The sequence below is a fragment of the Aotus nancymaae genome, unplaced genomic scaffold (assembly GCF_030222135.1).
Source record: "Aotus nancymaae isolate 86718 unplaced genomic scaffold, 86718_ANA_hifiasm-v0.15.2.pri h1tg000094l, whole genome shotgun sequence".
Classification (NCBI taxonomy): Eukaryota; Metazoa; Chordata; class Mammalia; order Primates; family Aotidae; genus Aotus; species Aotus nancymaae.
The window spans coordinates 833886-858905 of NW_026988509.1; the positions used below are offsets into that span (position 1 = coordinate 833886).

Sequence of the window (25020 nt, forward strand, 5' to 3'; positions counted from 1 at the left end):
TTCCGTTTGTTTGTGTCCTCTCTTATTTCTTTGAGCGGTAGCTTGTAGTTCTCCTTGAAGAGGTCCTTCACTTCCCTTGTAAGTTGTCTTCCTAGGTAATTTATTTTCTTTGTAACAATTGTGAATGGGAGGAGTTCACTCAAGGTTTGGCTCTCTGCTTGCCTGAGATGATGGGGTTTTGTAAATATACACTCATGTTGTCTGCAAACAGAGACAATTTGATGTCCTCTCTTCCTGTTTGAATACACTTTGTTTCTTTTTTTTTGCTTGATTTCTCTGGCCAGAGCTTCCAATACTATGTTGAATAGGAGTGGTGAAAGCCGGCATCCTTGTCTTGTGCTGGATTTAAAGGGAATGATTTCAGCTTTTGCCCATTCATTATGGTACTGGCTATGGGTTTGTCATTAATAGCTCTTACTATTTAGAGATAGTTCTGTCAACACCTAGTTTATGGAGAGTTTTTAGCATGAAAGGGTGTTGAATTTTATCAAAGACCTTTTCTGCATCTATTGAGATAATCATGTGTGTTTTTTTTTTTGGGTCATTGGCCAGGGATATGTGCCGGGGGCCTGGTTCTCTGCACAGGTTAGGTGCCGGGATCCAGGGCATCTGGACAGGGCTAGGTGCCGGGAGCCCAGGGTCTCTGGACAGAGGTAGTTGCTGGGGCCCTGGGCCTGGGTAGGTGCTAGGGTCCAGTGCCTCTGGACAGGGGCAGGTGCCAGAAGGCCTGGGTCGGTCTCTGGACAGGGTTAGGTGCCTGGGGGCCTGGGTCTCTGGACAGGGGTATGTGCCGGGGTCCAGGGCCTCTGGGCAGGGGTAGGTGCTGGGGGCCTGGTTCTCTGGACAGGGGTAGGTGCTGGGGGCCTTGGTCTCTGGACAGGGATAGGTGTACGGTCCTGGAAAGGGGTAGGTGTTAGGGGTCCTCGGCCTCTGGACAGGGGCAGGTGCAGGGGTCCAGGGCCTCTGGACAGGGGCAGGTGGCGAGGGTCTGGGCCTCTGGACAGGCGCAGGTGCCGGGGCGCATGGGTCTTTGGACAGGGGTAGGTGCCGGGGGCCTGAGTCTCTAGAAACTGGTAGGTGCCGGGGTCTGGGTCTCTGAACAGGGGTAGGTGCCAGGGCCCTGGGTCTCTGAACAGGGGTAGGTGCCAGGGGCCTGGGTCTCTGGACAGGGGCTGGTGCCGAGGAGCCTGGGTCTCTGGACAGGGGCAGGTGCCGAGGTCCAGGGCCTCTGGACAGGGCTAGGTGCCGGAGGCCCTGGGTCTCTGAAGCGGGTTAGGTGCCGAGGGGCCTGGGACTTAATAGGTGCTGGGCTCTAGGGCCTCTGGACAGAGGCAGTTGCCGGGGGGCCTGGGTCTCTAGACAGGGGTAGGTGCCGGGGTCCTGGGTCTCTGGACAGGGGTAGCTGCCAGGGTCCTGGGTCTCTGGACATGGGTAGGTGCCGGGGGCCTGGGTGTCTGGACAGCGTTAGTTGCCGGGGTCCTGCGTCTCTGGGCGGGATAGGTGCCGGGGGCCTGTGTCTGTGGACAGGGTTAGGTTCCGGGGGTTCTGGGTTTCTTGACAGGAGTAGGTCCCGGGGGGCCTGCGTCTCTGGACAGTGGTAGGTACCGGGGGCCTGTGTCTCTGGACAGGGGTAGGTGCCGGGGTCCAGGGCCTCTGGACAGGGCTAGGTGCCGGGGGACCTGATGTCTCTGGACAGGGCTTGGTGCCGGGGGGCCTGGATCTGTGGATAGTTGTCGGTGCCGAGGGGCCTGGGACTGGGTAGGTGCCGGGGTCCAGTGCCTCTGGACAGAGGCAGGTCCTGGGGAGCCTGGGTCTCTGGACAGGGGTAGGTGTTGCGGGGCCTGCATCTCTGGACAGGGCTAGATGTGGGGTCCTGGACCGGGGTAGGTGTTGGGTTCCTGGGCCTCTGGACAGGGGTAGGTGCCGGGGCCTGGGTCTGTGGACAGGGGTAGGTGCCGGGGGCCTGAGTCTCTGGACGGGGGTAGGTGCCGGGGCCTGTGTCTCAGGACAGGGGTAGGTGCCGGGGTCCAGGGACTCTGCACAGAGCTGGGTGCCGGGGGCCCTGGGTCTCTGGACAGGGGTAGGTGCCGGGGAGCCTGGGTCTCTGGACAGGTGTTGGTGCCGGGGTCCAGGGTCTCTGGACAGGGTAGGTGCCAGGGGCCTGGGTCTCTGGACAGGCATAGGTGTCAAGAGTCCTGGGTCTCTGTACGGGAGTAGGTGCCAGGGGGCCTGGGCCTGGGTAGGTGCCGGGGTCCAGGGTGTCTGGACAGGGTCAGGTGCCGGTGGGCCTTGATCTCTGGACGGGGCCAGGTTCCGGGGTCCTGGGCCTCTGAACGGGGGTATCTGCCGGAGTCCAGGGCCTCTAGACGGGGTAGGTCCCGGGGGACTGGGTTTCTGGACAGGGGTAGGTGCCAGGGGTCTTGGTCCTCTGGACGGGGAAGGTGCCGGGGGCCTGGGTCTCTCGACAAGGCTAAGTGCCTGGGGGCCTGGGCCTCTGGAGAGGGGTAGGTGCCGGGGGGCCTGGGCCTGGGTAGGTGCGTGGTCCAGGGCCTCTGGACAGGGGCAGGTGCGGGGGTCCTGGGTTTCTGAACGGCGGGGGTAGGTGTCGGGGTGCCTGGGTCTCTGGACAGGGATAGGTGCCGGGCTCCATGGCCTCTGGATGGGGTAGGTGCAGGGGGCCTGGGTGTCTGGACAGGTGTAGGTGCCGGGGGGCCTTGGCCTGGGTAATTGCTGGGGTCCAGGGTGTCTGGACGGGGCAGCTGTCGGGGGCCAGGGTCTCTGAACGCGGGTAGCTGCCGGGGTCCAGGGCCTCTGCACAGGGGTAGGTGCCTGGGGGCCTGGGTCTCTAGACAGGGGTAGGTGCCGGGGTCCTGGGTCTCTGGACAGGGGTAGCTGTCAGGGGCCTGGGTCTCTGGACATGGGTAGGTGCCGGGGGCCTGGGTGTCTGGACAGGGTTAGGTGCCGGGGTCCTGCGTCTCTGGACGGGATAGGTGCCGGGGGCCTGTGTCTGTGGACAGGGTTAGGTGCCGGGGGTTCTGGGTTTCTTGACAGGGGTAGGTCCCGGGGCACCTGATGTCTCTGGACAGGGCTTGGTGCCGGGGGGCCTGGATCTCTGTTTAGTTCTCGGTGCCGAGGGGCCTGGGACTGGGTAGGTGCCGGGGTCCAGTGCCTCTGGACAGGGGTATGTGCCGGGGTCCAGGGCCTCTGGGCAGGGGTAGGTGCCCAGGGGCCTGGGTCCCTGGACGGGGTAGGTGCTGGGGGCCTGGTTCTCTGGACAGGGGTAGGTGCTGGGGGGCCTTGGTGTCTGGACAGGGATAGGTGCGTGGTCCTGGAAAGGGGTAGGTGTTAGGGGTCCTCGGCCTCTGGACAGGGGCAGGTGCAGGGGTCCAGGGCCTCTGGACAGGGGCAGGTGCCGAGGGTCTGGGCCTCTGGACAGGCGCAGGTGCCGGGGCGCATGGGTCTTTGGACAGGGGTAGGTGCCGGGGGGCCTGAGTCTCTAGAAACTGGTAGGTGCCGGGGTCTGGGTCTCTGAACAGGGGTAGGTGCCAGGGGCCTGGGTCTCTGGACAGGGGCAGGTGCCGAGGTCCAGGGCCTCTGGACAGGGCTAGGTGCCGGAGGCCCTGGGTCTCTGACCCGGGGTAGGTGCCGAGGGGCCTGGGACTTAGTAGGTGCTGGGCTCTAGGGCCTCTGGACAGAGGCAGTTGCAGGGGGGCCTGGGTCTCTAGACAGGGGTAGGTGCCGGGGTCCTGGGTCTCTGGACAGGGGTAGGCGCCGGTATCCTGGGTCTCTGGAAAGGGTAGGTGCTGGGGGTTGGGTCTCTGGACAGGGGTAGGTGTTTGGGGATTTTGGTCTCTGGACAGGGGAAGGTGCGGGGTCCTGGGTCTCTCGACAGAGGCAGGTGCCGTGTGTTTGGGTCTCTGGACAGGGTCAGGTGCCGAGGGGCCTTGGCCTGGGTAGGTGCCAGGGTCCAGGGTCTCTGAACAGGGGCAGGTGCCGGGGGTTTAGGTTTCTGGAGAGGGGCAGGTGACAGGGGCCTGGGTCTCCGGACAGGGGTAGGTGCTGGGGGGCCTGGGTCGCTACACAGGGGTAGGTGCCTAGGTGCTTGGGTCTCTGGACAGGTGCAGGGAGCGGGGGGCCTGGGTATCTGGACAGGGGCAGGTGCCGGGGTTCAGGGCATCTGGACATGTTCAGGTGCTGGGGTCCTGAGTCTCTGGACAGCTGTAGGTGCCGAGGGGCCTTGGTCTCTGGACAGGGTCAGGTGCCGAGGGGCCTTGGCCTGGGTAGGTGCCGGGGTCCAGGGCCTCTGAACAGGGGCAGGTGCCGGGAGTTTAGGTCTCTGGAGAGGGGCAGGTGCCAGGGGCCTGGGTCTCTGGACAGGGGTAGGTGCTGGGGGGCCTGGGTCTCTACACAGGGGTAGGTGCCTAGGTGCTTGGGTCTCTGGACAGGTGCAGGGACCGGGGGGCGTGGGTATCTGGACATGTTCAGTTGCTGGGGTCCTGAGTCTCTGGACAGCTGTAGGTGCCGGGGTGCCTTGGTCTCTGGACAGGGGCAGGTGCTGGGGGGCCTGGGTCCCTTGACAGGGGCAGGTGCCGGGGTCCAGGGCCTCTGGACAGGGCTAGGTGCCGGGGTGCCTGCGTCTCTGGACAGGGGTAGCTGCTGGGGGCGGGTGTCTCTGGGCAGGTGTAGGTGCCAGGGGTCCTGAGTCTCTGGACAGGGGAGGTGCCGGGGGCCCGGGTCTCAGGACAGTGGCAGGTGCCGGGGTCCTGAGTCTCTGGACAGGGGTAAGTGCCGGAGGCCTGGGTCTCTGGACAGGTGTAGGTGCCGGGACACCTTGGTCTTTGGACAGGGGTAGGTGCTGCGGGGCCTGGGTCTCTGGAAGGAGCAGGTGCCTTGGTCTCTGTATAGGGGTAGGTGCTGGGGGGCCTGGGTCTCTGGAAGGGGCAGGTGCCGGGGGCCTAGGTCTCTGAACGGTGGTTGTTGCCAGGGGGCCTGGGTCTCTGGACGGGTAGGTGCCAGGGGTCCTTGGTCTCTGGACGGGGGCAGGTTCCAGGGGGCCTGGGCCTCGGTAGGTGCCGGGTTCCAGGGCCTCTGGACAGGGAAAGGTGCTGGGGGGACTGGGTCTCTGGACAGGGGCTGGTGCCGGGGGCCTGGGTCTCTGAACGGGGATAGGTGCCGGGATCCAGGGCCTCTGGACAGAGGTAGGTGACGGGGGCCTGGGTCTCCGGACAGGGTAGGGGCTGGGGGCCTGGTTCTCTGGAAAGGGTTAGGTGTCGGGGTCCTGGGTCGCTGAACAGGGGAAGGTGTTGCGGTCCTGTGCCTCTGGACAGGGGTAGGTATTGGGGGACCTGGGTCTTTAGACAAGGGTAGGTGTGGGGTCCTGGGCCTCTGGACAGGGGCAGGTGCCGGGGTCCAGGGCCTCTCGACAGGGGCACGTGCCGTGGGGCCTGGGTCTCTGAACAGGGGTAGGTGCCGGGGGCCTGGGTCTCTGGGCAGGGGCTGGTGCCGGGGGCCTGGGTCTCTCAACGGGGGTAGGTGCCTGGGGCCTGGGTCTCTGGACAGGGACAGGTGCCTGGGGACCTGGGACTCGACATGGGTAGGTCCCGGGATCCAGGGCTTCTGGATACGGGCAGGTTCCGGGGGTCCTGGGTCTCTTGACAGGGGCAAATGCAGGGGCGCCTGGGTCTCTGGACAGGGATAAGTGCTGGCTGGCCTGGGTCTGGGGACAGGGGTAGGTTCCCGGGGGGCCCGGGTCTCTGGACAGGGGTACGTGCCGGGGTCCAGGGCCTCTGCACAGGGCTAGGTGCCGGGGGCCCTGGGTCTCTGGACAGGGTAGGTGCCGGGGGCCTGGGTCTCTGGACAGGGGTAGGTGCCTGGGGGCCTGGGTCTCTGGACATGGGTAGGTGCGGGGTGCTGGACAGGGGTTGGTGTTGGGGGACCTCGGCCTCTGTACAGGGGTAGGTGTTGGGGGACCTTGGTCTCTGGACAGGGGTAGGTGCGGGATCCTGGGCTTCTGGACAGAGGCAGCTGCCGGGGGTTGGGGTCTTTCGACAGGGGCAGATGCCGAGGGGCCTAGGCCTTGGTAGGTGCCGGAGTCCAGGGCCTCTGAACAGGGGCAGGTGCCGGGGTTTAGGTCTCTGTACAGGGGCAGGTGCCGGGGCGGCCTGGGTCTGTGGACAGGGGAAGGTGCCGGGGGGGCTGGGTGTCTGGACAGTGGTAGGTGTCGGAGGGGCTGGGTGTCTGGATAGTGGTAGGTGCCGGGGGGCCTGGGTCTCTGGACAGGGGTAGGTGCCGGGGGGCCTCGGTCTCTGGACAGGGGTAGGTGCCGGCGTGCCTGGGTCTCTGGACATGTTTAAGAGCCGGGGGTCCTGAATCTCTGGACAGGGGTAGGTGCCCGGAGCCTGGGTCTCTGGACAGGGTAGGTGCCGGGGGGCCTGGGTCTCTGGACAGGGGTAGGTGCCGGGGGTCCTCGGTCTCTGGACGTGGTAAGTGCCATGGGCCTGAGTCTCTGGACAGGGGTAGGTGCCAAGGGTCCTCGGTCTCTGGACAGGGTAAGTGTCGTGGGCCTGAGTCTTCGGATAGGGGTAGGTGCCGGGGAGCCTGGTCCTCTGGACAGGGATAGGTGCCGGGGGGCCTGGGCCTGTGTAGGTGCCGGGGTCCAGGGCCTCTGGATAGGGGCAGGTGCCAGGGGGCCTTGGTCTCTGGACAGGGGTAGGTGCCGGGGGGCCTGGGCCTGGATAGGTGTCGCGGTCCAGGGCCTGTGGACAGGGGCATGTGCCGGGGGGCCTGGGTCTGTGGACAGCGGTAGGTTCCGGGGGACCTGGGTCTCTGGACAGAGGCAGGTGTCGGGGGGCCTGGGTCTCTTGACACAGGTACGTGCCAGGGGTCTTGGTCTTTGGACTGTGGTAGGTGCCGGGGGTCCTGGGTCTCTGGACAGGGGCAGGTGCTGGGGCCTGGGTCTCTGAACGGGGGTGGGTTCTGGGGGCATGGGTCTCTAGACGATGGTAGGTGCCGGGGGGCCAGGGCCTGGGTAGGTTCCGGGGTCCAGGGCCTCTGGACAGGGGCCGGTACTGGGGGGCCTGGGTCTCTGAACGGGGGTAGGTGCCAGGGGGCCTGGGTCTCTGCACAGGGGTAGGTGCCGGGGGGCCCGGGTCTCTTGACAGGTACAGGGGCCGGGGGGCCTGGGTATCCGGACAGGGGTACCCTGGCCAGGGTCCAGGGCATCTGGACATGTTCAGGTGCCGCGGGCATGGGTCTTTTCACACGGGCAGATGTGGGGGCGCCTATGTCTCTGGACAGAGGTAGGTGCCGGAGGGCCTGGGTCTCTGGACAGGGGTAGATGCCGGCGTGCCTGGGTCTCTGGACAGGTGTAGGTGCCGGGGGTCCTGAATCTCTGGACAGGGGTAGGTGCCCGCAGCCTGGGTCTCTGGACAGGGGTAGGTGCCGGGGGGCCTGGGTCTGTGGATAGGGGTAGATGCCGGGGTCCAGGGCCTCTGGACAGGGCTAGGTGCCGGGGGCCCGGGTCTCAGGACAGGGGTAACTGCCGGAGGCCTGGGTCTCTGGACAGGTGTAGGTGCCGGGACGCCTTGGTCTTTGGATAGGGGTAGGTGCTGCGGGGCCTGGGTCTCTGGAAGGGGCAGGTGCCTTGGTCTCTGTATAGGGGTAGGTGCTGGTGGGCCTGGGTCTCTGGAAGGGGCAGGTGCTGGGGGCCTAGGTCTCTGAACGGTGGTTCGTGCCAGGGGGCCTGGGTCTCTGGACGGATAGGTGCCAGGGATCCTTGGTCTCTGGACGGGGGCAGGTTCCAGGGGGCCTGGGCCTCGGTAGGTGCCGGGTTCCAGGGCCTCTGGACAGGGAAAGGTGCTGGGGGGACTGGGTCTCTGGACAGGGGCTGGTGCCGGGGGCCTGGGTCTCTGAACGGGGATAGGTGCCGGGATCCAGGGCCTCTGGACAGAGGTAGGTGACGGGGGCCTGGGTCTCCGGACAGGGTAGGGGTTGGGGGCCTGGTTCTCTGGAAAGGGTTAGGTGTCGGGGTCCTGGGTCGCTGAACAGGGGTAGGTGTTGCGGTCCTCTGCCTCTGAACAGGGGTAGGTATTGGGGGACCTGGGTCTTTAGACAAGGGTAGGTGTGGGGTCCTGGGCGTCTGGACAGGGGCAGGTGCCGGGGTCCAGGGCCTCTCGACAAGGGCACGTGCCGTGGGGCCTGGGTCTCTGAACAGGGGTAGGTGCCGGGAGCCTGGGTCTCTGGACAGGGGCTGGTGCCGGGGGCCTGGGTCTCTCAACGGGGGTAGGTTCCTGGGGACTGGGTCTCTGGACAGGGACAGGTGCCTGGGGGCCTGGGACTCGACATGGGTAGGTCCCGGGATCCAGGGCCTCCTGATACGGGCAGGTTCCGGGGGTCCTGGGTCTCTTGACAGGGGCAAATGCAGGGGCGCCTGGGTCTCTGGACAGGGATAAGTGCTGGCTGGCCTGGGTCTGGGGACAGGGGTAGGTTCCCGGGGGGCCCGGGTCTCTGGACAGGGGTACGTGCCGGGGTCCAGGGCCTCTGCACAGGGCTAGGTGCCGGGGGCCCTGGGTCTCTGGACAGGGTAGGTGCCGGGGGCCTGGGTCTCTGGACAGGGGTAGATGCCTGGGGGCCTGGGTCTCTGGACATGGGTAGGTGCGGGGTGCTGGACAGGGGTTGGTGTTGGGGGACCTCGGCCTCTGTACAGGGGTAGGTGTTGGGGGACCTTGGTCTCTGGACAGGAGTAGATGCCGGGGTCCAGGGCCTCTGGACAGGGCTAGGTGCCGGGGTGCCTGAGTCTCTGGACAGGTGTAGGTGCCGGGGGGTCTGGGTCTCTGGACAGGGGTAGGTTCCGGGTGTCCTCGGTCTCTGGACGTGGTAAGTGCCATGGGCCTGAGTCTCTGGACAGGGGTAGGTGCCAGGGGTCCTCGGTCTCTGGACAGGGTAAGTGTCGTGGGCCTGAGTCTTCGGATAGGGGTAGGTGCCAGGGATCCTGGTCCTCTGGACAGGGATAGGTGCCGGGGGGCCTGGGCCTGTGTAGGTGCCGGGGTCCAGGGCCTCTGGATAGGGGCAGGTGCCAGGGGGCCTTGGTCTCTGGACAGGGGTAGGTGCCGAGGGGCCTGGGCCTGGGTAGGTGTCGCGGTCCAGGGCCTCTGGACAGGGGCATGTGCCGGGGTGCCTGGGTCTGTGAACAGGGGTAGGTTCCTGGGGACCTGGGTCTCTGGACAGAGGCAGGTGCCGGGGGGCCTGGGTCTCTTGACACAGGTACGTGCCAGGGTTCTTGGGTCTTTGGACAGTGGTAGGTGCCGGGGGGCCTGGGTCTCTGGACAGGGGCAGGTGCTGGGGCCTGGGTCTCTGAACGGGGGTGGGTTCTGGGGGCATGGGTCTCTAGACGATGGTAGGTGCCGGGGGGCCTGGACCTGGGTAGGTTCCGGGGTCCAGGGCCTCTGGACAGGGGCAGTTACTGGGGGGCCTGGGTCTCTGAACGGGGGTAGGTGCCAGGGGGCCTGGGTCTCTGGACAGGGGTAGGTACCGGGGGTCCTGGGTCTCTGGACGGGGGTAGGTGCCGGGAGACCTGGGCCTGGGTAGGTGCCAGGGTCCAGAGCCTCTGGACAGGGGCAGGTGCCGGGGTCCTGGGTCTATGGACGGGACACGTGCCAGAGGCCTGGGTCTCTGGACAGGGGTATGTCCAGTCCCGGGGGGCCTGGGACTGGCTAGGTGCCGGGGGTCCTGGGCCTCTCGACAGGGGCAGGTGCCGGGGGTTTGGGTCTCTCGACAGGGGCAGAGACTGGCTGAGCTGAAGCTCTTTCGTTAGATCCCATTTATCAATTTTGGCTTTTGTTGCAATGGCTTTTGCTGTTTTAGTCATGAAGTCTTTGCCCTTGCCTATGTCCTGGATGAGATTGCTTAGGTTTTCTTCTAGGGTATTTATGGTTTTACTTTTTATGTCTGCATCTTTAATCCATCTTAATTTTTGTGTAAGATGTAAGGAATGGGTCTAGTTTCTGTTTTCTGCATATGGCTAGCCAGTTTTCCCAGCACCATTGATTAAATTGGGAACCCTTTCCCCATTGCTTGTTCTTGACAGATTTGTGGAAGATCAGATGGTTGTGGAGGCGTGGTGTTATTTCTGAGGTCTCTGTTCTGTTCCTTTGGTCTACATATTTAGTTCGTACCGGTACCATGCTGTTTTGGTTACTGTGTCTCTTTAGAACAGTCTCAAGTCAGGTAGTGTGATCCCTCCAGCTTTGTTCTTTTGACTTAGGATTGTCTTGGCTATACGGGCTCTTTTTTGGTTTCACATGAAATTTAAAGTAGTTGTTTCTGGTTTTGTGAAGAAAATCAGTGGTAGCTTGAGGGGAATAGCATTGAATTTACAAATTACTTTGGGCAGTATGGCCATTTTCACGATAATGATTCTTTCGACCCACGAGCATGGAATGTTTTTCCGTTTGTTTGTGTCCTCTCTTATTTCTTTGAGCGGTAGCTTGTAGTTCTCCTTGAAGAGGTCCTTCACTTCCCTTGTAAGTTGTCTTCCTAGGTAATTTATTTTCTTTGTAACAATTGTGAATGGGAGGAGTTCACTCAAGGTTTGGCTCTCTGCTTGCCTGAGATGATGGGGTTTTGTAAATATACACTCATGTTGTCTGCAAACAGAGACAATTTGATGTCCTCTCTTCCTGTTTGAATACACTTTGTTTCTTTTTTTTTTGCTTGATTTCTCTGGCCAGAGCTTCCAATACTATGTGGAATAGGAGTGGTGAAAGCCGGCATCCTTGTCTTGTGCTGGATTTAAAGGGAATGATTCCAGCTTTTGCCCATTCATTATGGTACTGGCTATGGGTTTGTCATTAATAGCTCTTACTATTTAGAGATAGTTCTGTCAACACCTAGTTTATGGAGAGTTTTTAGCATGAAAGGGTGTTGAATTTTATCAAAGACCTTTTCTGCATCTATTGAGATAATCATGTGTGGTTTTTTTTTTGGGTCATTGGCCAGGGATATGTGCTGGGGGCCTGGTTCTCTGCACAGGTTAGGTGCCGGGATCCAGGGCATCTGGACAGGGCTAGGTGCCGGGAGCCCAGGGTCTCTGGACAGAGGTAGTTGCTGGGGCCCTGGGCCTGGGTAGGTGCTAGGGTCCAGTGCCTCTGGACAGGGGCAGGTGCCAGAAGGCCTGGGTCGGTCTCTGGACAGGGTTAGGTGCCTGGGGGCCTGGGTCTCTGGACAGGGGTATGTGCCGGGGTCCAGGGCCTCTGGGCAGGGGTAGGTGCTGGGGGCCTGGTTCTCTGGACAGGGGTAGATGCTGGGGGCCTTGGTCTCTGGACAGGGAAGGTATACGGTCCTGGAAAGGGGTAGGTGTTAGGGGTCCTCGGCCTCTGGAAAGGGGCAGGTGCAGGGGTCCAGGGCCTCTGGACAGGGGCAGGTGCCGAGCGTCTGGGCCTCTGGACAGGCGCAGGTGCCGGGGCGCATGGGTCTTTGGACAGGGGTAGGTGCCGGGGGCCTGAGTCTCTAGAAACTGGTAGGTGCCGGGTTCTGGGTCTCTGAACAGGGGTAGGTGCCAGGGCCCTGGGTCTCTGAACAGGGGTAGGTGCCAGGGGCCTGGGTCTCTGGACAGGGGCTGGTGCCGAGGAGCCTGGGTCTCTGGACAGGGGCAGGTGCCGAGGTCCAGGGCCTCTGGACAGGGCTAGGTGCCAGAGGCCCTGGGTCTCTGAACCCTGGTAGGTTCCGAGGGGCCTGGGACTTAATAGGTGCTGGGCTCTAGGGCCTCTGGACAGAGGCAGTTGCCGGGGGGCCTGGGTCTCTAGACAGGGGTAGGTGCTGGGGTCCTGGGTCTCTGGACAGGGGTAGCTGCCAGGGTCCTGGGTCTCTGGACATGGGTAGGTGCCGGGGGACTGGGTGTCTGGACAGGGTTAGGTGCTGGGGTCCTGCGTCTCTGGACAGGATAGGTGCCTGGGGCCTGTGTCTGTGGACAGGGTTAAGTGCCGGGCGTTCTTGGTTTCTTGACAGGGGTAGGTCCCGGGGGACCTGCGTCTCTGGACAGGGGTAGGTACCGGGGGCCTGTGTCTCTGGACAGGGGTAGGTGCCGGGGTCCAGGGCCTCTGGACAGGGCTAGGTGCCGGGGGACCTGATGTCTCTGGACAGGGCTTGGTGCCGGGGGGCCTGGATCTGTGGATAGTTGTCGGTGCCGAGGGGCCTGGGACTGGGTAGGTGCCGGGGTCCAGTGCCTCTGGACAGAGGCAGGTCCTGGGGTCCAGTGCCTCTGGACAGAGGCAGGTCTTGGGGAGCCTGGGTCTCTGGACAGGGGTAGGTGTCGCGGGGCCTGCATCTCTGGACAGGGCTAGATGTGGGGTCCTGGACCGGGGTAGGTGTTGGGGTCCTGGGCCTCTGGACAGGGGTAGGTGCCGGGGGCCTGGGTCTGTGGACAGGGGTAGGTGCCGGGGGCCTGGGTCTCTGGACGGGGGTAGGTTCCGGGGCCTGTGTCTCAGGACAGGGGTAGGTGCCGGGGTCCAGGGACTCTGCACAGAGCTGGGTGCCGGGGGCCCTGGGTGTCTGGACAGGGGTAGGTGCCGGGGAGCCTGGGTCTCTGGACAGGTGTTGGTGCCGGGGTCCCCGGTCTCTGTACAGGGTAGGTGCCAGGGGCCTGGGTCTCTGGACAGGCGTAGGTGTCAAGAGTTCTGGGTCTCTGTACGGGAGTAGGTGCCAGGGGGCCTGGGCCTGGGTAGGTGCCGGGGTCCAGGGTGTCTGGACAGGGTCAGGTGCCGGTGGGCCTTGATCTCTGGACGGGGCCAGGTTCCGGGGTCCTGGGCCTCTGAACGGGGGTATCTGCCGGAGTCCAGGGCCTCTAGACGGGGTAGGTCCCGGGGGACTGGGTTTCTGGACAGGGGTAGGTGCCAGGGGTCTTGGTCCTCTGGACGGGGTAGGTGCCGGGGGCCTGGGTCTCTCGACAAGGGTAAGTGCCTGGGGGCCTGGGCCTCTGGAGAGGGGTAGGTGCCGGGGGGCCTGGGCCTGGGTAGGTGCCGGGGTCCAGGGCCTCTGGACAGGGGCAGGGGCCGGGGGCCCTGGGTCTCCGGACAGGGTCAGGTGTGGGGGGCCTGGGTTTCTGAACGGCGGGGGTAGGTGCCGGGGTGCCTCGGTCTCTGGACAGGGATAGGTGCCGGGCTCCATGGCCTCTGGATGGGGTAGGTGCAGGGGGCCTGGGTGTCTGGACAGCTGTAGGTGCCGGGGGGCCTTGGCCTGGGTAATTGCTGGGGTCCAGGGTGTCTGGACGGGGCAGCTGTCGGGGGCCAGGGTCTCTGAACGCGGGTAGCTGCCGGGGTCCAGGGCCTCTGCACAGGGGTAGGTGCCTGGGCGCCTGGGTCTCTAGACAGGGGTAGGTGCCAGGGTCCTGGGTCTCTGGACAGGGGTAGCTGCCGGGTTCCTGGGTCTCTGGACATGGGTAGGTGCCGGGGGCCTGGGTGTCTGGACAGAGTTAGGTGCCGGGGTCCTGCGTCTCTGGACGGGATAGGTGCCGGGGGCCTGTGTCTGTGGACAGGGTTAGGTGCCGGGGGTTCTGGGTTTCTTGACAGGGGTAGGTCCCGGGGGACCGGCGTCTCTGGACAGGGGTAGGTACCGGGGGCCTGTGTCTCTGGACAGGGGTAGGTGCCGGGGTCCAGGGCCTCTGGACAGGGCTAGGTGCCGGGGGACCTGATGTCTCTGGACAGGGCTTGGTGCCGGGGGGCCTGGATCTCTGGATAGTTGTCGGTGCCGAGGGGCCTGGGACTGGGTAGGTGCCGGGGTCCAGTGCCTCTGGACAGGGGTATGTGCCGGGGTCCAGGGCCTCTGGGCAGGGGTAGGTGCCCAGGGGCCTGGGTCCCTGGACGGGGTAGGTGCTGGGGGCCTGGTTCTCTGGACAGGGGTAGGTGCTGGGGGGCCTTGGTGTCTGGACAGGGATAGGTGCGTGGTCCTGGAAAGGGGTAGGTGTTAGGGGTCCTCGGCCTCTGGACAGGGGCAGGTGCAGGGGTCCAGGGCCTCTGGACAGGGGCAGGTGCAGAGGGTCTGGGCCTCTGGACAGGCGCAGGTGCCGGGGCGCATGGGTCTTTGGACAGGGGTAGGTGCCGGGGGGCCTGAGTCTCTAGAAACTGGTAGGTGCCGGGTTCTGGGTCTCTGAACAGGGGTAGGTGCCAGGGGCCTGGGTCTCTGGACAGGGGCTGGTGCCGAGGAGCCTGGGTCTCTGGACATGGGCAGGTCCCGAGGTCCAGGGCCTCTGGACAGGGCTAGGTGCCAGAGGCCCTGGGTCTCTGACCCGGGGTAGGTGCCGAGGGGCCTGGGACTTAGTAGGTGCTGGGCTCTAGGGCCTCTGGACAGAGGCAGTTGCCGGGGGGCCTGAGTCTCTAGACAGGGGTAGGTGTCGGGGTCCTGGGTCTCTGGACAGGGGTAGGCGCCGGTATCCTGGGTCTCTGGAAAGGGTAGGTGCTGGGGGTTGGGTCTCTGGACAGGGGTAGGTGTTTGGGGATTTTGGTCTCTGGACAGGGGAAGGTGCGGGGTCCTGGGTCTCTCGACAGAGGCAGGTGCCGTGTGTTTGGGTCTCTGGACAGGGTCAGGTGCCGAGGGGCCTTGGCCTGGGTAGGTGCCGGGGTCCAGGGCCTCTGAACAGGGGCAGGTGCCGGGGGTTTAGGTCTCTGGAGAGGGGCAGGTGCCAGGGGCCTGGGTCTCCGGACAAGGGTAGGTGCTGGGGGGCCTGGGTCGCTACACAGGGGTAGGTGCCTAGATGCTTGGGTCTCTGGACAGGTGCAGGGACCGGGGGACCTGGGTATCTGGACAGGGGCAGGTGCCGGGGTTCAGGGCATCTGGACATGTTCAGGTGCTGGGGTCCTGAGTCTCTGGACAGCTGTAGGTGCCGAGGGGCCTTGGTCTCTGGACAGGGTCAGGTGCCGAGGGGCCTTGGCCTGGGTAGGTGCCGGGGTCCAGGGCCTCTGAACAGGGGCAGGTGCCGGGAGTTTAGGTCTCTGGAGAGGGGCAGGTGCCAGGGGCCTGGGTCTCTGGACAGGGGTAGGTGCTGGGGGGCCTGGGTCTCTACACAGGGGTAGGTGCCTAGGTGCTTGGGTGTCTGGACAGGTGCAGGGACCGGGGGGCGTGGGTATCTGGACATGTTCAGGTGCCGGGGTCCTGAGTCTCTGGACAGCTGTAGGTGCCGGGGGGCCTTGGTCTCTGGACAGTGGCAGGTGCTGGGGGGCCTGGTTCCCTTGACAGGGGCAGGTGCTGGGGTCCAGGGCCTCTGGACAGGGCTAGGTGCCGGGGTGCCTGAGTCTCTGGACAGGGGTAGCTGCTGGCGGCGGGTGTCTCTGGGCAGGTGTAGGTTCCAGGGGTCCTGAGTCTCTGGACAGGGGAGGTGCCGGGTGCCCGGGTCTCAGGACAGGGGTAGATGCCGGGGTCCTGAGTCTCTGGACAGGGGTAAGTGCCGGAGGCCTGGGTCTCTGGACAGGTGTAGGTGCCGGGACGCCTTGGTCTTTGGATAGGGGTAGGTGCTGCGGCGCCTGGGTCTCTGGAAGGGGCAGGTGCCTTGGTCTCTGTATAGGGGTAGGTGCTGGGGGGCCTGGTTCTCTGGAAGGGGCAGGTGCCGGGGGCCTAGGTCTCTGAACGGTGGTTGTTGCCAGGGGGCCTGGGTCTCTGGACGGGTAGGTGCCAGGGGTCCTTGGTCTCTGGACGGGGTCAGGTGCCAGGGGGCCTGGGCCTCGGTAGGTGCCGGGTTCCAGGGCCTCTGGACAGGGAAAGGTGCTGGGGGGACTGGGTCTCTGGACAGGGGCTGGTGCCGGGGGCCTGGGTCTCTGAACGGGGATGGGTGCCGGGATCCAGGGCCTCTGGACAGAGGTAGGTTACGGGGGCCTGGGTCTCCAGACAGGGTAGGGGCTGGGGGCCTGGTTCTCTGGAAAGGGTTAGGTGTCGGGGTCCTGGGTCGCTGAACAGGGGTAGGTGCGGGGTCCTGAACAGGTGTAGGTGTTGCGGTCCTGTGCCTCTGGACAGGGGTAGTTATTGGGGGACCTAGGTCTTTAGAGAAGGGTAGGTGTGGGGTCCTGGGCCTCTGGACAGGGGCAGGTGCCGGGGTCCAGGGCCTCTCGACAGGGGCACGTGCCGTGGGGCCTGGGTCTCTGAACAGGGGTAGGTGCCGGGGGCTTGGGTCTCTGGACAGGGGCTGGTGCCGGGGGCCTGGGTCTCTCAACGGGGGTAGGTGCCTGGGGCCTGGGTCTCTGGACAGGGACAGGTGCCTGGGGGCCTGGGACTCGACATGGGTAGGTCCCGGGATCCAGGGCCTCTGGATACGGGCAGGTTCCGGGGGTCCTGGGTCTCTTGACAGGGGCAAATGCAGGGGCGCCTGGGTCTCTGGACAGGGATAAGTGCTGGCTGGCCTGGGTCTGGGGACAGGGGTAGGTTCCCGGGGGGCCCGGGTCTCTGGACAGGGGTACGTGCCGGGGTCCAGGGCCTCTGCACAGGGCTAGGTGCCGGGGGCCCTGGGTCTCTGGACAGGGTAGGTGCCGGGGGCCTGGGTCTCTGGACAGGGATAGGTGCCTGGGGGCCTGGGTCTCTGGACATGGGTAGGTGCGGGGTGCTGGACAGGGGTTGGTGTTGGGAGACCTCGGCCTCTGTACAGGGGTAGGTGTTGGGGGACCTTGGTCTCTGGACAGGGGTAGGTGCGGGGTCCTGGGCTTCTGGACAGAGGCAGCTGCCGGGGGTTGGGGTCTTTCGACAGGGGCAGATGCCGAGGGGCCTAGGCCTTGGTAGGTGCCGGAGTCCAGGGCCTCTGAACAGGGACAGGTGCCGGGGTTTAGGTCTCTGTACAGGGGCAGGTGCTGGGGTCTGGGTCTGTGGACAGGGGAAGGTGCCGGGGGGGCTGGGTGTCTGGACAGTGGTAGGTGTCGGAGGGGCTGGGTGTCTGGATAGTGGTAGGTGCCGGGGGGCCTGGGTCTCTGGACAGGGGTAGGTGCCAGGGGCCTGGGTCTCTGGACAGGCGTAGGTGTCAAGAGTCCTGGGTCTCTGTTCGGGAGTAAGTGCCAGGGGGCCTGGCCCTGGGTAGGTGCCGGGGTCCAGGGTTTCTGGACAGGGTCAGGTGCCGGTGGGCCTTGATCTCTGGACGGGGCCAGGTGCCGGGGTCCTGGGCCTCTGAACGGGGGTATCTGCTGGAGTCCAGGGCCTCTAGACGGGGTAGGTCCCGGGGGACTGGGTTTCTGGACAGGGGTAGGTGCCAGGGGTCTTGGTCCTCTGGACGGGGTAGGTGCCGGGGGCCTGGGTCTCTCGACAAGGATAAGTGCCTGGGGGCCTGGGCCTCTGGACAGGGGTAGGTACTGAGGGGCCTGGGCCTGGGTAGGTGCCGGGGTCCAGGGCCTCTGGACAGGGGCAGGGGCCGGGGGCCCTGGGTCTCCGGACAGGGGCAGGTGCGGGAGGCCTGGGTTTCTGAACGGCGCGGGTAGGTGCCGGGGTGCCTGGGTCTCTGGACAGGGATAGGTGCCGGGCTCCATGGCCTCTGGATGGGGTAGGTGCAGGGGGCCTGGGTGTCTGGACAGGTGTAGGTGCCGGGGGGCCTTGGCCTGGGTAATTGCTGGGGTTCAGGGTGTCTGGACGGGGCAGCTGTCGGGGGCCAGGGTCTGTGAACGCGGGCAGCTGCCGGAGTCCAGGGCCTCTGCACAGGGGTAGGTGCCTGGGGACCTGGGTCTCTAGACAGGGGTAGGTGCGGGGTCCTGGGCTTCTGGACAGAGGCAGCTGCCGGCGGTTGGGGTCTTTCGACAGGGGCAGATGCCGAGGGGCCTAGGCCTTGGTAGGTGCCGGAGTCCAGGGCCTCTGAACAGGGGTAGGTGCCGGGGTTTAGGTCTCTGTACAGGGGCAGGTGCTGGGGGCCTGGGTCTGTGGACAGGGGAAGGTGCCGGGGGGGCTGGGTGTCTGGACAGTGGTAGGTGTCGGAGGGGCTGGGTGTCTGGATAGTGGTAGGTGCCGGGGGGGCTGGGTGTCTGGACAGTGGTAGGTGTCGGAGGGGCTGGGTGTCTGGATAGTGGTAGGTGCCGGGGGGGCCTGGGTCTCTGGACAGGGGTAGGTGCCGCGGGGGGCCTGGGTCTCTGCACAGGGGTATATGCCGGGGTCCTGGGTCTCTGCACAGGGGTAGGTGCCGGGGGGCCCGGGTCTCTACCCGGGGCGGGGGCGCCGTTCCCCGAGATGGGGCGGCTGGGCGGTGCGCGCGAGCGCGGCGAGGTGGGGAGGGACAGGGCGGGAGACAGGTGAGCGTGTGGTGCGGACCCACGCGGATGACTGCGACGCTCCCGTTTGGGAGACTAGGAACCCGCCCGCACGTACCGGGCTCGAGACCCGGCAAAGGGCGCGAGCGAGGCGGACCCGCCCCACCGGAAGCTCCGCCACCTGGCAGGGTGCCGAGGGCGGAACCCGATGGCGGCGGAACCCGGTAGTACTGCGCGAGCTGGAAATCGGTCCGCCGCGTTTTCGGTCCTCCGCGTTTTCCGTCCGCGGTGCGCAGTGGCAGTGTCGCAGTTGCCGGCTGGGCTTGCGCCTCTCGTCCTTTCAGGGGGTCCGGGAGCTGCGCGGGCCTCGGGGTCCAGCGGCGAGACGGTGATCGAGGGGGTTGGGCCGGCGCCGGGCCCTCCCCGTCATCTCTAAGGGAGCGCTGCGTCGTCGGCGGCCCCGGCGAGCCCGGCGCGTGACCGCGGCCTCCGCCTTTCGGGCTGCGCTGGGCGGAAGCTTAGGCTTCCGGGCACGCCGTCCCCGCCGGGTTCCGCAGCTCCGTGGCGGCGCCTCACCCTTCGGCCGGCTGCGGGGTCGCCGGGGCGGTAAAGGAGTGCGCGAGGACGCGCTTGGCGCGCAGCCGCCCCGAGGGAAGCCGGTTGGGAGGAGGCCCCGAAACGCTAACGTTCTGGCTGCGTTACGGTCCGGTTCTCCGGCTGTAGAGAGTGCAGGCGGTCGGGAGAAATCCATCTCTTAAGTCGTAAGGAGGAACAGCGTTCATTTTCTTACTGCCAGTGGAGGTTTTTCATGAATTTACCAACTGTCATTCGGCCATTTTTTTTTTTTTTTTTTTTTAATCTTAAAGGATCACGCTTTATTTTATTTTATTTTATTTTTTATTGCATTTTAGGTTTTGGGGTACATGTGAATAACATGCAAGGTTGTTGCACAGGTGCACACGTGGCAGTATGATTTGCTGCCTCCCTCCCCTTCACCTATATCTGGCATTTCTCCCCATGCTATCCCTCCCCAACTCCCCACCCCCCCCACTATCCCCCCTCCCCTCCAACAGACCCCCATGTATAGTGCTCCCCTCCCTGTGTCCATGTGTTCTCCTTGTTCAACACCCGCCTATGAGTGAGAACATGTGGTGTTTGATTTTGTGTTCTTGTGTCAGTTTGCTGAGAATGATGGTTTCCAGGTTCATCCATGTCCCTACGAAGGATGTGAACTCCTCCTTTTTAATGGCTGCATAATATTCCATGGTGTATATGTGCCACATTTTTCCTGTCCAGTCTATCACTGATGGGCATTTGGGCTGGTTCCAGGTCTTTGCTATTGTAAACTGTGCTGCAATGAACATTCGTGTGCATGTGTCCTTATAGTAGAACGATTTATAATCCTTTGGATATATGCCCAGTAATGCGATTGCTGGGTCAAATGGAATTTCTATTTCTAGGTCCTTGAGGAATCGCCACACTGTCTTCCACAGTGGTTGAACTAATTTACACTCCCACCAACAGTGTAAAAGTGTTCCTATTTCTCCACATCCTCTCCAGCATCTGTTTTCTCCAGATTTTTTAATGATCGCCATTCTAACTGGCGTGAGATGGTATCTCAATGTAGTTTTGATTTGCATTTCTCTGATGACCAGTGATGATGAGCATTTTTTCATATGTTTCTTGGCCTCATGTATGTCTTCTTTAGGATCACGCTTTAAACCTCTGTAACAAAGTAATTATTTGTACCGGTCTCTACGCCATTCTCTAACAAAAGAACCCGTTGGCTCTCAGAAAATAATAGTCCTTTGTCTGCCTTTGGAATAGTTATCCTTATATGACTGTGTTCAAAAATTCCTTTCTTAATTTTGTAGCAGAACGTAGCTGTGATGATCTGAATTTTTGTCTTTCAGCTTGTTATGAAGACGAAGGGGAGGCTGTTTCAGAACGCCAATTAGTTTTGTACACGTAATACTTACTACCTTCTAATAATTGGATCAGAAGATGAACCCAACTAATCCTTTCAGTGGGCAGCAGCCTAGTGCTTTTTCGGCGTCTTCTGGTAGTTGCGTAACAACATTCCCATCCAAGGCGCCGTTTCGATTTGGTCAGCCTCTTTTTGGACAAAACAGTACCTTATGTGGGAAGAGCTCAGGATTTCCCCAGGTATCCAGCTTTCCAGCATCTTCTGGAGTGAGTCACTCCTCTTCAGCGCAAACATTAGGGTTCACCCAAACCTCAACTGTTGGACTCTTTTCTGGACTTGACCACACATCCACCTTTGTAGCTACCTCTGGGCCTTCAAGTTCATCTGTGCTGGGAAACCCAGGATTTAGTTTTAAATCACCCACCGGTGTTGGGGCTTTCCCAAGCACTTCTACTTTTGGACAAGAAACTGGAGAAATAGTGAGTTCTGGTTTTGGGAAAACGGAATTCGGTTTTAAACCTCTGGAAAACGCAATGTTCAAACCAATACTGGGGGCTGCTGCTGAGCCAGAGAAAACCCAGAGCCAAATTGCTTCCGGGTTTTTCACATTTTCCCACCCAATTAGTGCCCCTGGAGGCCTGACCCCTTTCTCTTTTCCTCAAGTAACAAGTAGTTCAGCTACCAATTCAAATTTTACCTTTTCAAAACCAGTTAGTAGCAATAATTCATTATCTGCTTTTACCCCTGCTTTGTCAAACCAAAATGTAGAGGAAGAGAAGAGAGGACCTAAGTCAGTGTTTGGAAGTTCTAATAATAGCTTCAGTAGCTTCCCTGTGTCGTCATCTGCAGTTTTGGGTGAACCCTTCCAGGTCAGCAAAGCAGGTGTCAGGCAGGGGCGTGAAGAAGCTGTTTCCCAGGTGGAACCACCTCCCAGCCTAATGAAAGGCCTGAAAAGGAAGAAGGACCAGGATCGCTCCCCAAGGAGACATGGCCATGAGACAGCAGAAGATTCTGATCGTCTGTCCAGGGGGGATCATCCTCCAGATAAACGACCTGTCCGCCTGAATAGACCCCGGGGAGGTACTTTGTTTGGTCGGACAATACAGGATGTTTTCAAAAGCAATAAAGAAGTAGGTCGCCTGGGCAACAAGGAGTCCAAAAAGGAAATTGGCTTTGTTGAGTCTGCAGAAAGTGACCACGTGGCTACCCAAGGAGGGAGCCAGTCTCTACTGGCACCTTCCCGGATTGCAGGTTTGAATAAAGAGGAAGAAACTGAAAGTAGAGAAAAAAAAGGAGGTGAGTTCTGAAAATGTGGAACATAGTGTAAATCCTGCTGGCAGTTTCCCAGTAAGTTTCTCTGGGTGTTAGCTTGATTTTTCAGATAAATCTCCTCTAAACATTAGGGATTCTAGGCTGGGCGCGGTGGCTTATGCTTATAATCTCAGCACCTTGGGAGGCTGAGGTGGGTGGATCACAAGGTCAAGAGTTCGAGACCAGCCCGGCCAACATGGTGAAACCCCTCTTCTACTAAAAATACCAAAATTAGCCGGATGTGGTGGCGGGCCCCTGTAATCGCAGCTACTCTGGAGGCTGAGGCAGGGAGAATCACTTGAACCCAGGAGGCAAAGGTTGCAGTGAGCCAAGATCGCACCACTGCACTCCAGCTTGGTCAACAGGGCGAGACTTTGTCTCAAAAAAAACAAAACAAAAAAACACATTAGGGATTCTACATGTCATATGGAGCAGGTCTTACACCTGTGAACATCTTTGCTTTTACACAGGTGGTGCCTCCTGTTGTTAGAAAGTGTTATATCTGATGGTTTAAGTGTCTGTTCTCTGAACCCCTAGATTCTTTAAGAGGAACTCCTGTGCGTCAGAGTAAAAGAAGCGAGAGCACAGATAGTCTTGGGGGCTTGGCTCCCTCTGAAGTCACAGCGATCCAGTGCAAGAACGTCCCTGACTACCTGAACGACAGGACCGTCCTGGAGAACCATTTTGGCAAAATTGCTAAAGTGCAGCGCATCTTTACCAGGCGCAGCAAAAAGCTCGCAGTGGTGCATTTCTTTGATCATGTGAGTATTTCTGTATCGCCATTTGTTACCCTAGATTTGAGCCACGTCACTGTAAAACTTGTTTTTCTTTTTGGGGGGGCCATCATGGTCTATCAGTTATTTGTTTAATATAGGGAAATTACTCAAATATCTTATTTTTTTTTTTTTTGAGACGGAGTTTCGCTATTGCCTAGGCTGGAGTGTAATGGTACAATCTTGGCTCACTGAAACCACTGCCTCCCGGGTTCAAGAAATTCTCCTGCCTCAGCCTCCCGAGCAGCTGTGATTACAGGCATGCACCACCATGTCCTGCTAGTTTTGTATTTTTTTTTTTAGTAGAAATGGGGTTTCTCCGTGTTGGTCAGGCTAGTCTCAGACTCTGACCTTAGGTGATCTGCCCACCTTGGCCTCCCAAAGTGCTGGGATTACGGGTGTGAGCCACCACACCCAGCCTCAAATACCTTATTCTTTTTTTGACATGGGGTCTTGCACTGTTGCCCAGGCTGGAGTGCAGTGGCAAGATCTTGGCTCACTGCACCCTCCACCTCCCAGGTTCAAGTGATTTGCCTTTCTCAGCCTCCTGAGTAGCTGGGATTACAGGCACCTGCCACCATGCCTGGCTAATTTATTTGTAGTAGAGACAGTGTTTCACTATATTGATTAGGCTAGTCTTGAACACCTGACCTTGAGATCCACTCACCTCAACCTCCCAAAGTGCTGAGGTTACAGGCGTGAGTCACCGTGTCTAGCCCCTCATTTGTTTTTAAAGTCATTTTTTGCCTGTTGCAATGTGCTCATTTTCCCAGCTGAACATTAAATAGTTGATGACCTAATATGTAAATACACTGCCTTTATAAGCAATTCATTGGTACGGACAAAGCTGAACACCCTCATCTCTCCTGTTACCCAAGAGCAGTCCAGTTACCTAGTGTGGTGTGTGTTTTTCTAGACGTTTTTATGAGTATCTACAAGGAGACTAAGAGGTGGTTGGTTTTGTGTGTTTTCTGTGATAAATGGCATCTTGTGTGTTATTCTGCAGCTCCCTTTTACGCTTCATTGTGACTTGGAAAACTTGGTTTCTGTATATGTAATTAGCTGGTGAAAATCATCTCACTAAATGCCAGAGGCCAAGTTTGTGAGTTCTGTGAGGCAAAGTTGTTAATTCGGAAAAAAGAGCGGAGCAAATAGATGCTTGTGAGACAGATAAGGGAGACGACTGCGGCCACAGCCGAAGGCTCTGCAGGCAGCAGGTGGGGGATGGGGGTATCACTAGTGTACGGAGGACAGGGGCTCCTGGTGCCTTTGGGTGGATGTTTTGCTTACTGCGTTTGAGTTTTCAGTCTCATTTCCTTTAGTCTCCTGATGTACTCACACTTGGTGGTTGTTTTCTAGGCATCTGCAGCCCTGGCTAGAAAGAAGGGGAAAAGTTTGCATAAAGACATGGCGATCTTTTGGCACAGGAAGAAAATAAGTGAGTTTTCAATTCTCAGTTTTCAAAAAATTATTTTTGTTTATTTATTTATTAGAGACGAGATCTCACTACGTTGCCCAGGCTGATCTGGGATTACAGGCATGAGCCACTGTGTGTGGCCTGGCCCTCTCTTCGGTTTCTCTTGCTCTGTACAAACCCTTTGAGTGTGGGCCCTTTCCCCAGCCAGTGGGGGAGGCTGGCTCTGCGTGGATTTGCATCTCAGTTATTCCCTTGGGCTCTTCTCTAACCTCCTGTGACAATGAAAAGAATATTACTTTCTCAAAAACAAAGTGACAAAGTCTAGTACCAGGTGATCTGTGACTGCATAAACTCTTTTCTGCCTCCTATGTCCTCAGGCCCCAATAAGAAACCCTTTTCCCTGAAGGAGAAGAAGCCTGGTGATGTTGTGGTCAGCCCGAGCCCGGAAGACACATCTTTTCAGCACTCTCCTCTTGGCAAGGCCACAGGGAGGGCTGGTGCTAGCAGCCTGCTGAATAAAAGGTGTGATGGCCCCTCCTAATGACCTTATTTGGGAAGTACCAGGAAATACTGCCCTACAGTGACACCTGAGTCGGGGCTGTGGGGTCGGGGGGTGGTGGTGAGGAAACAAGAGCCAGTTGTCAGGGATGCTTGAGGGTCGAGGGGCAGGGGTTCCTGAGCCTGCCCCTCCGGCCAGCATGGGCCGTGTGGAGGTGGGTCTGTGTGGGGCTGGTGCTCTCAGCCAGGAGAGAGAATTTTCTGACACTGGTACCTGCCAGCTGCAGAGAAGGTGGAGAGCAGTGGTACTGTCCTGTCTTGTTCTCACATGCCCTAGGGTCAAGGTTGCTGAGAAAGCCTTCCTTCGGGGCCGGCTGGGTCAAGGTTGCTGAGAAAGCCTTCCTTCCAGGGGCCGGCTGGGTCAAGGTTGCTGAGAAAGCCTTCCTTCGGGGCCGGCTGGGTCAAGGTTGCTGAGAAAGCCTTCCTTCCGGGGGCCGGCTGGGTCAAGGTTGCTGAGAAAGCCTTCCTTCGGGGCCGGCCTGGGTCAAGGTTGCTGGGAAAGCCTTCCTTCGGGGCTGGCTGGGTCAAGGCTGCTGAGAAAGCCTTCCTTCAGGGCCAGCCTGGGTCAAGGTTGCTGAGAAAGCCTTCCTTCGGGGCCGGCCTGGGTCAGGGTTGCTGAGAAAGCCTTCCTTCGGGGCCGGCTGGGTCAAGGCTGCTGAGAAAGCCTTCCTTCGGGGCTGGCCTTTTTGTTTGTTTCCATCTTGGCATTTTCTATGGGAGAATCTCGTCACACAGTTGCTGTAGCTGGTGAAGGCCTTTCAGCTACAGCAGCTGTTACAGGAGACGGGGGGAGGCTGCTCACTGAGGACACACAGTGCCTGCTCTGCGGAACAGACACAT

The 25020-nt window shown here is 61.0% G+C and overlaps 1 protein-coding gene across 2 annotated transcripts in view; it reads left to right on the top strand.

The window, feature by feature from the left end:
* Window positions 1–25020, top strand: part of LOC135271865 (germinal-center associated nuclear protein-like) — a 190296-nt gene that overhangs the window by 117621 nt on the left and 47655 nt on the right. The window contains exons 1-4 of one of the 2 annotated variants that reach the window (XM_064369884.1): window positions 20174–21417; window positions 21970–22193; window positions 23565–23643; window positions 24000–24144. The exons of the other annotated variant lie outside the window; for it this stretch is intronic. Coding sequence (XP_064225954.1) covers window positions 20199–21417; window positions 21970–22193; window positions 23565–23643; window positions 24000–24144 — 1667 coding nt within the window. The 5' untranslated portion in view covers window positions 20174–20198. Of the gene's footprint in view, window positions 1–20173; window positions 21418–21969; window positions 22194–23564; window positions 23644–23999; window positions 24145–25020 lie in introns of those variants that run through there. 2 annotated transcript variants of the gene reach the window in all.